General features: G+C 37.9%; 3 protein-coding genes across 7 annotated transcripts in view; all 3 read left to right on the top strand.

The window, feature by feature from the left end:
* Positions 1-15524, top strand: part of LOC115986734 (TMV resistance protein N-like) — a 108075-nt gene that overhangs the window by 72335 nt on the left and 20216 nt on the right. The window lies entirely within an intron of this gene.
* LOC115986068 lies at positions 10289-10759 on the top strand. Its single transcript, XM_031108930.1, has one exon. It carries the CDS (start codon positions 10289-10291, stop codon positions 10757-10759), a length of 471 nt encoding a protein of 156 aa, XP_030964790.1.
* Positions 15215-15524, top strand: part of LOC115986742 (TMV resistance protein N-like) — a 72883-nt gene continuing 72573 nt past the window's right edge. The window contains exon 1 of the mRNA XM_031110019.1: positions 15215-15306. The gene's annotated coding sequence lies outside the window, so the exon portion shown is untranslated. The remainder of the gene's footprint in view (positions 15307-15524) is intronic.

Genomic DNA, 15524 nt, shown 5'->3' on the forward strand with positions numbered 1-15524 from the left:
ATTCCATTGCGGTCTTACCTGCAAGAGTTGTGGTTGATGAAGAGGTAGCCTCTTGAGAGGTTTGGACACAATCTACTGCACATGACACAACTCTGCCACTATGCTTCTACCACCCCCATCTAAAATCTCATTTCTATTTTGCCATTGCAGCCAAGCAATGAAATCTGTAAGTTTGTTTGGAACCATAAGTTGCCATACCTTACTCCAAGAGTTAGGTGTGTGATCGAGTGTGAGTTCTTGCCTATCACATCTCACCATTGGGCATCCATAAGCATCTAATATGCAAAATGCCTTATTCCTTTTGTTGTTTTTTTTATGGCCTCAGCTTCTATTATTGTTAAATCTTCCTCTTCCTATATTAAATGACTTGTTTGTAGGGGTAACTGTGAGAAGGATCCCTGATCATATTTGTTTTTAGAAGTTACATTCATTGCCATGATATTCTTGTCTTGCCTATCTTCCACAATATTCTCAGTTGACTAGAAGTACTATATGAAGATCGTCAAAATTGATAAGCTCATTTCTGATTCTCATCATCAGCAGAATGGAAGATATTCTTCAGGAAACCCCTTTAACACGATGTCAAGAATTTCTTCTTCATCAGTTTCAATCGACACAATAGTTAGTTTGTGGCTTGTTTCCTTGATACGTTGTAGTTAGGCACCGACTGAGACTCGTTCCTCGCTCCTGGACTGTCTTTGATAGCAACGGCCGCATGTAATTCCATGCCAGTTGCAAAATTGGATCATTCCATGATATCAAGCTTCCAAATGGGCCATTATCAATGGATTCTTTAAATTTAAGCAAAGCCAAACGATCAGTCTCATTTGTTGGAATGAAAGAAGTTGTAGGTTGCAAACACAGTAGGGTTATAGTAAAGAGTAGAATTAAATGAAGACTATTGGGGTTGAGAAGCTTCATTGGTTTGGACAAACAAGCAGCTGGAAGTTGGTGAAATGTTAGTGTGAAGCAGAGCTAGATACAGAGGTTTGTATTATTATATGGGACTCCTTCAGACTTTTGTGGACGTGACTACAAGTCTACGACAAAGACCAGTCTGATTTGTGTCGTTACTTTTCATTGGCAGAGATTAGACAATTTTGACAGAACCATGATTTCAGTTTTAGGGGTTAGATTAAATAGCTTGCCATTATAGTCTACCAGATACTTTGGAAAGATGTGCTCGTTGCTGCGATTTAGTAAATCTGGACGACTGGGAATATAAAAAGTAATGGATGGCCAAACCTTTTATCCCAATACCATTTGGAATAGAATCAAAACACTCACAATTGATATGTTGTATTCTCTGCCCCATATATGAATCAAGTAGAAAACCATGTGTAAACTCCTTGGGTGGGACTTGGGAGCACTATTAGGCCACAATCTATTCTTATATGATTTTTGAAAATCCAACAAATAATTACCAAGACAATAGAAAATATAAAATAAACATAAGAATACAAAGATTTAGGTAGAATACATTTTCTCTTTAAAAGGGGAGCCCACAAGACTAGACATAGATAAAACAAGATTAAAAAGGAAAAGTGGATATATAAAAGAGAAAGAAAAGTATATAAATCTAAGTTGGCAAGAAGCATAAATTCCTTGCTTACTTTCTTCTCTTGCTCTTTCTTTGTTTCATTTTCTTTTGTGTGGGAGAAAATATAAATATCCTATTTCACATGAACTTAGCTTTAATAAAATTGAACTAAGGTTGACTTGGAAACTTCCCTAGATGTGTTTTGAAAGCAAAACTTGGATTCTTCTTGCTATAAATATTGATAATTGCTTCTTTAAATTTGTTTATATGCATGTGTGTTTTTTTTTTTTAATTACTAATCTTAAATGGGAGGTTGCTTTGCTTGCTTAAGATTTTTCATATAGGTGTTAAATGCAGTAAAGTTTTAGGTATATTTAGGTGTTAAATTGCTTTTGTTGCACTTTTTTTTTTTTTTTTTTTTTTTTTTGTGGGATTTTAGTGGGATGGACCAAACCTACTTAACATAGACTCCGCGGTCAACACTAAACACTATATATGTAATTTTATTTATAAAAATTATGCAATACCTCAAATCTATTCAATGTAAGCAAATAGTATAGACCATAGAGAAAGGTTTGAGGTCTCATGCAACATGGTCCAGATGAGAGAAAGGTGCTAAAGAGAGTGACTGAATGTTAGCTAATTTCATAGTGAGCTTATTAATGACTTTGTTCCTCAACTGAATTTTGAGTTTTGTCCAAACTTGTAAATGTTTTCTTATATTTGCTTGATCGATTATAAGTTTATTTTACCAAAATTTGTAAATGTGTACGGTGAAGTTGAGTGAACAACATACTTTTGTCTTTATCATCAATTTAATTACACCGAACGATTACAAATAAAAGTTCTTAAACAAGTACAATGAAAATTTTCATTACAAAAAAAACTTCTATCTTGGAATTTAGCCTTAATAAAAATCCTAATAGATTGCTTAAGGCTTTAATGACTTGTGGCTAGATGGAGTGTTTTTGTCGTGGGTTTGGGTCCTTAGCATGAATTTGGACTTTGGATCACTTGTGTGATGGTTTTGGTTAAAGAGCTTTCATGGCCTTTGTCTATTTGTTAGTATTTGGTGGGATTTAACTTGTAAGGGACTGGGTGTTAGTTGGGCCGAGTGTGCTTTGGATCTCAAATCTTTTTTCTTTTTTTTGTTTTCCCATGGTTTGAGAATCCATGTTGTCCATCTCTGAAGACAAAGTGGCAAAATGCCAATCAAACCAATGGTTTGGATGGTTGCAATGATAGCCCATAATATAGGCTTAACACAACAGTCAGAAAAAGTTGTCTATCTATCCGATTAGTTTGAATTGAGGGTTAGAAAAGTGGAAGGATTTAAAGTAAAAAATGATAAAAAAGTAGGAAAATATAAGAGATTTAAATTTTCTCTCATATGTGTTTGATTAGGAGGATGAAAAAGTAGAGAGATAGAATCATAGAAAACTCATTTGTTTGGTTGAGAAGTAAAATGAAAAGATATAAAGTTAGAATAAATTTATGAGAATGTTTCTATTAAATAAAACAAAAGGTAACACATTTTTTAACTAAAAAATTGCATATGGACACTTCAAAAAAAAAAATTTGAGCTAAAATGCAAAATTCACCCTCTATGTTTCATCAAAATTCATTTTAGTCATTTAACTTTGCTTACGTTCATTTTAGTCCTCTAACTTTCAAGTTTATTCAATTAAGGCTTTTCTATCAACATTTGTTATATGTTGTAGTTAATTTTCTAATTTTTAAATTCTTTTTTAATTACAAAAATTCAATTAACAATTGAAAAATATTTTCCATATTTTCTTTTCAAAAAATTTAACAAAAGTTGATGTAAATGCTTTAATTGAATAAATTTGAAACTTAAGAGGGTTGAAATGAATTTCGGAGAAATTTAGAGAGTGGATTTTTCATTTTAGACTTAAAAAAAAAAAAATTAAAAAAACACAAATAAAAGAATCCAGATAAAATGAGAGCAAAAAGAGAGGGAGAAAAAAAAAAAAAAACCGAATGAAAAATATAGGAAAAGACAAAAACCAAAGATAAAGAAAAGAAAAACCGAAAGAGATGGGTATAAGAGCACTCACAGCAGTGGTGCTACATAGCTATAATGCTATTTTTTAGCTTCAAATAGTAAAAATTCTTCACGCAGCAGAGGAGCTAAATCTAAAAAATTTAGCTCCTTAGCTACAGTGCACATCTATCTTTAGATGTGCACTGTAGCTCAAATCTAAAAAAAAAAAATATTTTTTTATTACACTCTCTCTCCTCTCTCACCTTAAAATATTCAATGCATTTTCTCTCTATCTATCTCTCTCCGGCTTCTCCTCTTTCTTCTTTCCTCCTCAAATTTTTTTTTCTCTCTTCACCGGTCTCTCATCTCCCTCATCCCTCAGTTCGCCGGTCTCTCCAGCTCGCCGGTCTATCCATCTCGCCGGTCTCCGTCGTCCTCAGCTCGCCGGTCAATTTCTTTTCTCTCTAGCTCGCCGGCCTTCCTCATCTCCCTCATCCCTCATCTCTCTAGCTCGACTGTCCAGCGCCGACCGAAGCCCAGCCTAGCGCCGACCACTCCTCACACTGGGCTGGGCTGAGCTTCGGTGGATTTTTGTACTCGTGCTCATTCCTTTTGCGCCGACCGAAGCCCATTCCTTTTGTGGTCGTTGTGGGATTTTTTTTTTTTTTTTTTTTTTTTTTGCTGTGGACTGCCGGTAGTGGTGTTTTCCGATCTGTTGTGGGCAAGTGGGCTTGTGTTTGTGTTTGTGGCAGTGGCTTGTGCTCGTTGTTTTTTTTTTTTTTTTTTTTGCTGTGGATTGCCGGTAGTGGTGGTGGTGGTGTTGTTGTGTTTTCCGATCTGTTGTGGGCAAGTGGGCTTGTGTTTGTGTTTGTGGCAGTGGGCTTGTGCTCGTTGTGGGTTTTTTTTTTTTTTTTGCTGTGGACTGCCGGTGGTGGTGGTGGTGGTGGTGGTGGTTGTGGTGGTTGTGCCTGTGGTTGACGGTACAGGTGGTTGAGATTGGTGGTTGAGATTGGTGGTGTAATATTTTGTTGGTAGTGGAATATATTATTTTATTGTAGTGGTTATAATATTTTATTGTGATGTTTATATTATTTTATTGTATTGAAAGCTAAAATAGATCCACTGCTGCAGCATATGTGTAGGTAAAATAAATAAAGTAACTTTTGGTAGAACTAAATTGCTAAAAATTTAGCTCCACTGCTGTGGATGCTCTAACAAAAGAAAAAGCCATGCGCATGGGTTTTTTTTTTCTTTGGTCAATCTCTTTCTCCCCCACTTTTTTTTTTAAGGTGAAAATATTTCAGTGGATCTGAGGCCCACCAATATTCCCTCCTTTGCACTTTCCAACCAAATACTTAAAAAAAAAAAACCTACGTTCTTTTCACTTTTTTGTTCTTTTCCTTTTCCATCCCCTTTAAATATGACTGTAAAGTGTAGCTTTCTATTGGTGAGTTCTAATCTACTTGTTGGGTAATTATCATGTTCTGCTTTTGCTTAAATAATTAAGAAGAAGAAGTTTCATAATTGGACCTCCTAGTCCACTTCTTGTGTAATTATAATGTTCAGCTTTTGCTTAAATAATTAAGATAAGAAGAAGTTTCGTAATTGGACCTCTTAGTCCACTACGAAACTCTCTTTCTTCTCTTTTATTTTGTTAATATAGCACTAATTAAGTTCTTCGAATGTAACACGTTAAAAGAACCAAAAAAACAAAGTCAAGAGTCTATTTGCTGTGTACAAACCTGGTTTGGCATTTGTTCAGAACATCAAAGTTAAATGCAGTTGTGTACATACTTTGAAAAGAACCGAATCCAATACAATCCCATCTGTTCACTTTTTAATTCATAAAAAATCTAGAAGTGTAACTCTAAAGATTGAGAAATCAACTAAAGATTACGGGTAAAGAATTGGAAGATTTGGAATCACAAACTTAGTACATCTTAGGGTACCAATTAAGTTGGAATTACAAGAGTCTATATGCTGGACACGCATAAGTTGTCTTGTTCAATTTTTTTTTAAGAACACAAGAGTGTTTGGAGACTGATCCCCTTTTGCTTCATTTGATTCCTACAATTAAAGTGGCATAGTTGTTAGTTTGAATTGGGAAAGATACATTGTATAATTGATGTCAAAAAGAGGCTTTTTATGAATGTTTTTTTGGTGCGGACATAAGGTACACGCCCCCAATTATACGCATGTATAGGAGGAAGAATATAAAGAAGATGGCCCAACTTGTGGCCTTATGGATGGAGTCTGTTTGTAATTGGGCTTGAGATTAAGTAAGCCCCAGCATTTAATAATTAGGGTTTCTTTATGCATTTTATTGTTAGCTATTTAAGCACTTTTTCTGATTATTGTAAGACAATTTTGAGAATTATAAAATTATTGTGTTTCTTTTTACATTGGTGTCGACTCTAGTTTGCTTGGTGCTGACTCCAAGCAACCCTTAGGTGCTGACTCCTAGGGTTTAGTCTTGATTCTATTGTGGTTTGTGTGGTTGTCCTATGTCAGTTTTGGTATCAGAGAAGACTTTCAGTCCATACAACACAACTGTAAACAAACACTTGAAAGCGAAACCATCAAAAGAGCAAGCCAACCAAATATGACAGTACCTTTCAAGTTTTTGCCCTATGAGATCTTGAACAAGCCCAAAACAATAGAGAAGCCAGCGACCCCTCCCAAGCCAATGACCACCATCCGTGCCCGCCTCTGATCACAGAACCTACAAACCACAAACCCCCCCCCCCCCAAAAAAAAAAAAAAAACCACGCAAGACCCATCAACCACCAGCCACCAAAACCCACAAATCAACACTCATCACCATAAGGCCCATTAGCCACCAGCTGCCGAAACCCATTATCACCCTTGACCACAACCGCTGAGGACGTCGACCACCGCCGATGCAAGACCTAAGACAAGCAGCCGCCACTCCTCCATGTTTCATGCTGCCGCAATCTCCCTTGTCTTCGCGTCGCCACAGTCATCGACCCTAGCATCGCAAGTCCACCGCTAAGAACTTTTTTTTTTTTCTTTTTCATTTTGAGATTTTGTGTCTCTTTTAGTTTCTGAGTTTCTTTTAACGTCTGTAGTTCCTTTTAAGCAGAATAGTGTATTTTATTTTCTTTTAAAGTCCATCGTAGTGTATTTTATTATTTGAAATATCTGATTCTCATTATTAATTGTGGAGCTTATTGGAATTTTAATTTTATTTGGGCTATCTTTCAATATTGTGAACACTGTCACTACTTGACTACAATTTATTCCTTGGATTCATTGATCTAGTCTCTATATGCACTCTTGCTTGACCTTAATTTTACATTGAGAATTGGTCGCTTAAATTTTGGGGAATCTTAACTGCATTCATAAATATAGTGTTGCATGCATCTATGTAGTGGTCGCATCATGTCAAACCCTAAACTTCAATCCACTTCTGAGCCTAGGTCCTCCTTAGAGCAAACCATAGAAGACCTAGCAAAAAGTGTCCATAATTTACTGGAAAGGGTAGAGCGAGTTGAAGCATCTCAAAGAGAGACTTTTAACCATGAAGGAGATAACATGCTTACGCGAAATAACCACGGTTACTTTAATAGGGCTCCAAACTTTGAACATGATCACTATAATCACAATGGCCCTAGGGATTATGATGATAGGATGTCCAAGGAAAAGATAGAAGCATCCACCTTTGATGGTTGCCTAGACCTATGGGTTTTCACTAATTGGTTACATTAAATGGAGAAATTTTTTGACTATTACCATTGGGCTAAGAATAAGAAAGTGAGGTATGCCAGGATGAAGTTTTGGAAGAGCCGACCTTTTCTGGGAGAACCTTGAGGATACCCTTAAGCGATGACGTGAACCCCCCATTACTGATTGGTTTGAGATGAAGGATGCACTCTTGGGGAATTATCTTCCTCCAACTTATAGGAGCTCCCTCCTTGAGGAATGGGATCGCCTAAAGCAAGGCACTACTCTTGTGGCTGAATATGTAGAGAAATTCAAAGAGTTCAAGAGGCAAATTCGAATAATTGTAGAAGAGGTTGTAACACTCGATAGGTTCAAGAAAGGTTTAAATGCTAACCTACTAGGCGAGATTATCACCCAAGGAGTCACTACCTTAGGAGAAGCATATAACCTTGCTAGGAATTGTGAATTAGCATCCAAATCTATCTTTTGGAAACATTCTGAGCTTCAGAATGTTTCCACCAACCTTCAACCTTTTGGTAGCAAATCTAGACTTGCCTTACCCCCTAAGGTCAACCCCAATAGCACCCCAATAGAAAAAGAGGACAAGCGAAAAGGTGTGGTCAATAAGCCTTTAAGATTAGGCTCTCACCTCCAAAGCTTCAAATGCAATGGGGTTGGACACATCGCTGCTACATGTCCCTCTAGAACCCTTGTCACTCAAGAGGATGAAGAAAAGGTAGAAGATGTTGAGGAGTTGATGTATGATCCAAATGTTGAAGAAATCCAAGATGTTGAGGTAGAATGGGAAGATGTTCCTAGCTACCTTGCATGCATTAAAGCCATCTCTCCTCAGGTTGATGACTTCAAGGACGATGGTGTCCTTAGAGTGAATGTTGTAAAGTGTGCTTTGGCAGAGCAGAGAGACACTGAAGATTGGCGAAGGAGTGCCATCTTCCAAACTTACACCAAGTGTGGGGACAAAACTTGCAAGTTTATTATTGTAAGGGCCTTTTTTGTGTATTGTGCGTTGGGCTGGGCTGCCTCCCGCGGTAATGGGCCCGAATGTTTCTGAGTAAGGGAGTTGAGACCAGTCAAACTGTAACTCAACTTGGGCTGGCTTGTGCACAAACTATGTCTCATCTACCAAGAGTGTGCTTACAGCAAGCAGAACTGTTTCAGATGAGTTACGGTAGACAGATATAATGATAATAACAAAACAGAGTACTCTGACTATTTAATGGAAAATGGCCAAGTAATCCCTACTTATAAAACATAATTCTAGTCATAACAATGTCATTTATAAAGAAAGTAAAGGAGAAAAAAAGGTAACATGAACTAATCAAAAATGAGCATGGAGTCAAGTTTAAGTTTGGTCCGTAGAAGCAAAACCAAAGAGGGGAGAACGCCTCCTTTCAATGTAAATAATCTCCAAGGAAAAAGATCCTGCCGTGGGGATTAATGGCTTTGAGGGAGTCAGAGGAATTTTCGTTATGTTTTGGGAGAGAGCAGGATTTAAAAGGGGAGAGAGGGAAATCGACCTACTGGTACATGCCCATTGTATTATCCCTCTTTTTTCTTCTATTTTCTCTCTTATCCTTTTTTCCTTCTCTTTATTTCTTTTTATTCTTTTCTTTTACTCCGCAACACCCTCTGTTTTTCGATCCCTTCTTTAGGGCACGACAAGGGTCCTTTTATAGTGCCTGCTGTGACTAGTTTTTTACCACTTTGCCCCTTAATCGCCTTTGTCTGGTCTGGACGTACTTGCTGACCACTAAAGGGTTCGTTTGTGTGCCACTCACCCTTGCCAGACAAAGGCAGGTTTGTTTCATTCGTCAGTCTACCGTAGCACTCTTACCTATCGCGACGTAAATGCTTTCTCTCTCTTTCCCTCAAGGCATGCACCTAACGGTTCCCCCTTCAACCTTACTTCTTTTAGGTGGTCTGTCATCCCAGCAGAACGTACCTCCCAAAAAGGCTTGGGCAGGAGCTGTAAAATAGGTTTTTTCCCCTCCCCACCACCAAAGCATACCCCATTTACCTCTTACCTTTGACCCATGAACTCACCACGTCCCATATTGGTTGGGTATAGGCTAGTGGTGCCTGGGCCTTGCGCGTACTTTCCTTTCAGATATGTCAAAAAAATCTGCCTGCTGCTCATGCGTTTGCTGTGCTCTGGAGGCTCGCCGTCTATGTTTTTTGACCTCTTATGTGGGCTTCTCTTTGTTTTCTTGCTCCATTCAAGAGCTGGGTTTTGTCTAATGACAAGCCTTACATTCCTTTAGCCCACTCCTTGGTTTTCTTTATTTCTTGCAATATTGTACTGTTATTCCTGCCGTAATAACTTAATCCTGCTAAACCTCTTTTTAGGCCAGCCGTTTATTCCTTTTCTCAGTGGCTTGACATGGCCACTGTTTTACTTTTACTTATGGGCTCCTATGTCCCTTTGGGCATCATTGGCCCGTTTGCTTTCTTTGGGTTTCCTCGGCCCTTTTACTAATTCCACACTCCCATGGGCTTTTTACTAATTTCATTGGGGTTACCTGGCTCAATAACCTTATTCTCATCCTTGGGGTTCAAGGGCCTGCCATAAACCACTTACTCTCTTAGTTTGCATTACCTTGGGCCTGTGGCGGCCCTTTCTCACTTTTTTACCTTATACACTGCCCATGGGATGCTACTTCTTTCTTTCTGAGCTTCTTTGAGCCCACTTGTCTCTTCAAGACCTATTTGTTTATTTTTTGGGCCTGTGATCCATTATTCCTGCCGTTTGGGCTTAATGGTTTTTTGCTGTCTACTTTGTCAATTCTTTGTTGCCCTTATTATTGGGCTTTCTTTCTTTCTGCCTGGACTCTCACAAATGGCCCTCAACAATTATAGATAGTGGGAGTTGCATTAATGCGGTGTCCTCTAACGTTGTTTCCTGCCTAGGTTTGAAATTGATCCCACACCCATATAAAGTTTCTTGAGTGAATACTTCCTCCATAGCCATAAAAGAAAGATGTATTGTCCTACTTTAATTCCTCACCTACAAGGCTAAAATATGGTGTGACGTAATTCCCATGGATGTAGGGCATATTACCCTAGATAGACCTTGGCTTTATGATTTGGATATCACCCTTCATGGGCGATCCAATTCTTGCTCAATTGTGTTTGAAGGTAAAAAGATTGTGCTTAATCCTTTGAAACCCAAGCCAATCGACATGAGCAAGAAGACAAAAGTACCAAAGGCGAAAGGCCTGAACATCATAAGCCTAAAGGCATTTGAAAGGGTAGCAGTTCAGGAATCCATTGTGTTTGTCTTAGTTGCCAGGGAATTTCATGGAGAGACCCGTGAGAAGCAACCTGAAGAAGTGAAGTCAGTGCTCCAGGAATTTAAGGATGTTTTCCCTGAGGAACTCCCTGATCATTTACAGCCCATGCGTGACATACAAAACGCCATAGATTTGGTGCCTGGAGCGACCCTACCAAACTTGCCTCACTATAGGATGAGCCCTACAAAGCATGCCGAGTTGAAAAGGCAAGTAGAATAACTACTTAGAAAGGGTTTTGTTCATGAAAACATAAGTCCTTGTGCAGTTCCTGCACTCTTAACTCCAAAGAAAGATGGAACTTGGAGGATGTGTGTTGATAGTCGTGCCATCAACAAGATCATTGTGAAATATTGTTTTCCTATCCCTTGGTTAGATGACATGTTGGATATGATGGCTGGAGCAACGATCTTCTCCAAGATAGACTTGAAAAGCAGCTACCATCAAATTAGGGTCGTCCTGGTGATGAATGGAAAATTGTCTTCAAGACGAAAGATGGTTTATATGAGTGGATGGTCATGCCTTTTGGATTGTCCAATGCTCCTAGTACCTTTATGAGAGTGTTGACCTAAGTGCTCAAGCCTTTTATAGGGAAATTCTTGGTTGTGTACTTTGATGACATCCTCATCTATAGTAAATCTAGGGAGCAACACTTAGACCACCTAACTCAAGTTTGTACTACCCTTAGGAAGGAGAGTTTATATGGCAACCGAAGTGCTCTTTCTTTACCGATAAAGTCGTCTTCCTAGGTTTCATAGTATCTTTTGAAGAAGTTTTTGCCGACCCCCAAAAGGTTCAGGCAATTGTGGATTGGCCCAAAAATATCCTTGAAATTTGAAGCTTTCATGGGCTCGCTTCCTTTTATCTCCGATTCATTAAAGCGTTTAGTACCATTATGTCCCCTATCACTGACTGCATGAAACAAGGGGGGTTTTTTTGGACAAAAGCTGCTACTAAGGCTTTCAATGAGGTAAAACAAAAGATGACTGAGGCACCTGTCATGCGTCTCCCTGATTTTACCAAGCCTTTTGAAATGGAATGTGATGCTTCAAATATTGGTATAGGAGGAGTACTTAGTCAAGAGCGCCACCCAATTGCTTATTTTAGTGAGAAATTGAATGATGCTAAGCAAAAGTACTCCACATATGACAAAGAATTTTATGCCATTATTCGAGCTCTTTGGCATTGGCGCCATTACCTGTTGTCTTGAGAATTTGTTATCTACTTTGATCATGAAGCTTTGCGCAATCTCCATTCCCAAAAGAAGCTGAATTTTAGGCATGGTAGTTGGGTTGAATTTCTGCAACGCTACTACTTCGTGGTGAAACATGGGGCGGGAGTTCAGAATAAGGCTACTAATGCACTAAATCTAAGGGTGTCTTTCCTATCAGTCATGAGTGTTAAGGTTACTAGGTTTGAACGATTCAAGGATGACTATCAGTCATGCCCAAATTTTAGGGAACTAGCCTAAGTAATGCCCCATGGCCAATCCTAGATGATTATACCCTTCAAGATGGTTACTTGTTTAAAGCCAACAAGTTATGTATCCCTCGGCCTTCAGTGAGAGATTTTCTAGTTTGGGAGATACATGCGGGAGACCTTGCAGGTCATTTTGGCTGAGACAAAACAATTGAGGAAGTGGAACGTCAATTCTATTGGCCTGGTCTTAAGAGGGGCGTTGCCAAGATAGTTGGTCAATGTCGTGCATGTCAACTAGCCAAACATTGCAAGCAAAACACTGGCCTGTACACGCCTCTACCTGTGCCAGATCGCCTGTGGTAGGATGTGAGTATGGACTTTGTGTTAGGTTTGCTCCGCACCTTTAGGAAGCATGATTCGATTCTAGTAGTTGTTGATCGCTTCTCTAAGATGGCTCATTTCCTATCATGTTCTAAGACCTCTGATGCTTCTAAGATTGCAAAGCTCTACTTTGATGAAATTGTCAAACTTTATGGTCTTCCCAAAACTATAGTCTCTGATAGGGATGTTCACTTCATGAGTTATTTTTGGAAAACTTTGTGGCATTTAGTAGGCACCAAATTGAAATTTTCCACAACATTTCATCCTCAAACTGATCGTCAAACTAAGGTGGTTAATCGTAATCTAGGCAACCTCCTTTGGTGTCTAGTGGGTGAAGCCAATCGGAATTGGGATTTAATTCTTCCTATAGCCCAGATTGCATATAATAGCTCTATCAAAAGGTCTATAGGTGCCAATCCTTTTAAGGTTGTGCATGGGTATTTGCTTAGGAATCCCTTAGATCTTTTGCCTATGTCTCCACATGTTAGAATTTCTGAATCTACCGAAGCATTTGCACGACATATTCATGATTTGCATAATGAGATTCGCAAAAAAATCAGGTAAGTAATTCTCAATATAAAATTCATGCTGACACTCATCGGCATCATGCAGAGTTTTGGGTAGGGGATTATGTCATGATTTGGATTCGATCTAAATGGTTTCCCTCTTGGACCATTAAGAAATTGCAGGCTCGTAGTGTCGGACCATTCAAGGTATTGAAATGAATGGGCCCAAATGCATATGTCATTGACCTTCCTCATGATTATGGTATTAGCTCCTCCTTTAATATAGAGGATCTCATTGCTTATAAAAGCCCCATAGTTATTCCTGATACCCCTTTTGATGAGCCTTTGCTTAATCCTATTGATGCCCTATCCCTACTCCTTTACCCTTAAATCTGCCTTATGCACATAAAGAATCTATTGATACTATTTTAGATGAACAAATTGTTTCTACCAGGGATGGAGGAGTTCACCGTTTTCTAGTTCGGTGGCGAGGGTGACCAGATTTTGATTGCACATGGATTACTCGAGATGAGCTACATCAACTGGATCCTGACTTGCTTGAGTGCTATCAGAGTTCTTCAGGTTTCCACTCGACGGGGTCGACTTCCTCTCACCTGGGGGGAGTTGGTGTGGACACAAGCTAATTATACGCATGTATAAGAGGAAAAGCAAAAAGAAGACTGCCCAACCTGTGGTCTTATAGATGGAGTCAATTAGTAATTGGGCTTGAGATTAAGCAAGCCCGAGCATTTAATGATTAGGGTTTCTTTATGCATTTTATTGTTAGCTAATTAAGCACTTTATCTGATTATTGTAAGACAGTTTTGAGAATTATAAAATTATTGTGTTTCTTTTTACACTGGTACTAACTCTAGTTTGCTTGGTACCAACTCCAAGCAACCCTTAGGTGCTGACTCCTAGGGTTTACTCTTGATTCTATTGTTGTTTGTTTGTTCCATTGAAAATAGTGTGGTTGTCCTACTTCATCTTTTCTCCTAACACTCATTTTCAGTGGTTTTTCCTAGAAGATGCTAAGAAAAAAGAAATGACCACTTGCATACCTACTTTGTTAAAAAATAAAAACTTTCATAGTTCTTTGTTCTTTGCTTTTTTTTTTTTGTTTAATAAATAAATTTGATTACTTCCAGTCTCACTTTTGAGTGAAAAAAAAATGATTTATTGACTTAACTCATAATAGTTGAGCAACCAATCACTTGGGGAAGGGTTTATCCTCTATATAATTTTCAGTCAATGTTTTGCTAGGACAATTCCTGGAAGAATTATAGAATACTAGATTATCTTCTTTTCATGGTGGAAAATTAGCAGTCAAAAGAATAATCTTTTGGGAGGATGGCCACGTTGTTCCAACCAGCTTTTGTGCTTTAACACCACTGCTGCACGTCAGTTTCGTCAGTCTAAAAATAAATAGCTAATAAAAAAATAATTGTCGTAGCCTTACAACTCAATAACCCAACATATCTGAGATTTTCCACCCACTTTACCTTCTAATAAGTTTTTCAGGTTGGCCTTAATAATTAGCGCCACTCTTTATTTATGTGATTGAGATATTTCATCTGAACTTGAATTAAGGTTAATTTTTAAGAGTAATTTTATATTTATAATATTTTTACAATAAGTCCTAGGTTATTGATTGTGATTGATGCTAATCTAAGTTCATCGTTGACATCATATTTTTATCTATCAATAGCAATCTGCTTCTTAAGATTTGTTACAAAAGTATTATTGATGTAATGTTACTTTTTTTAAGGAAGTCTACAATCATTAGGAAAAACATCAAATTCATAAGGATTTTTGTGCATAGAGCACCAACAAAAGATGAGTCTATCCAAATAATCACATTGTCAAATTATGAAAAACTACAAGCTTTTGGTTAGTTCATTTCAAGCTCCACGGTTCAAATTCAGTCTTACTGATTTGGTTGTGTAGTGAACTAGTGGTCCCTGTTACTTTCTTTAACGAGCTCATGTGTTCAACCATTCCACCGACTATTCTAATGTCTATATCACATTCTAAAGAATAAAGAATAATATGCTGCCTTAGCTCTGAAGCATGCGTGACAATTCGTATCTCTTTAATATTAAGATTATTTGTTTTTAATGAATTATGATGGCCTTGAGTCTAATTCGTACAAGTCCACACAGATTGGACCACTTGTTGGGTAATAATCATGTTCTGCTTTGCTTAAATAATTAAGATAAGAAGAAGTTTCGTATTTTGGACACCCTACTAGTCCGCTTTTTAGGTAATTGTCATGTTCACAGCTTTGCTTTAAATAGTATCTCTCTAGGCTCTACCAACTCCACTCTTACAATTATATCAACATTTTATAGTCTCCACAATTTCTCTTCTATTCTCTGTTTTCCACTTCAACCGACTGTCTGTCTGTCTGTCTGTCTCTTCATCTCATCAACCTTGACAACGTGATCCATCCGAATTCTCAAGGTCCTCTCTCTTCTCTTATTCAATACTCTATGTGAATTCTCTGTTTTTTTATTTATTTATTTATTAAATTTATATTTGGTTGGTGTTCAATTTCTGTTTGAGTGATGAGAAAACAGTGGAAAAGGAGGGGAAACATAAATTTTATTTTTGGGTTTTTTGTGTTTCTCTGTTTTATATCTGAATTTTTCCTCTTGTAGCAGTTGTGAGATTGTCAAATA

The sequence above is a fragment of the Quercus lobata genome, chromosome 4 (genome assembly GCF_001633185.2).
Source record: "Quercus lobata isolate SW786 chromosome 4, ValleyOak3.0 Primary Assembly, whole genome shotgun sequence".
NCBI lineage: Eukaryota > Viridiplantae > Streptophyta > Magnoliopsida > Fagales > Fagaceae > Quercus > Quercus lobata.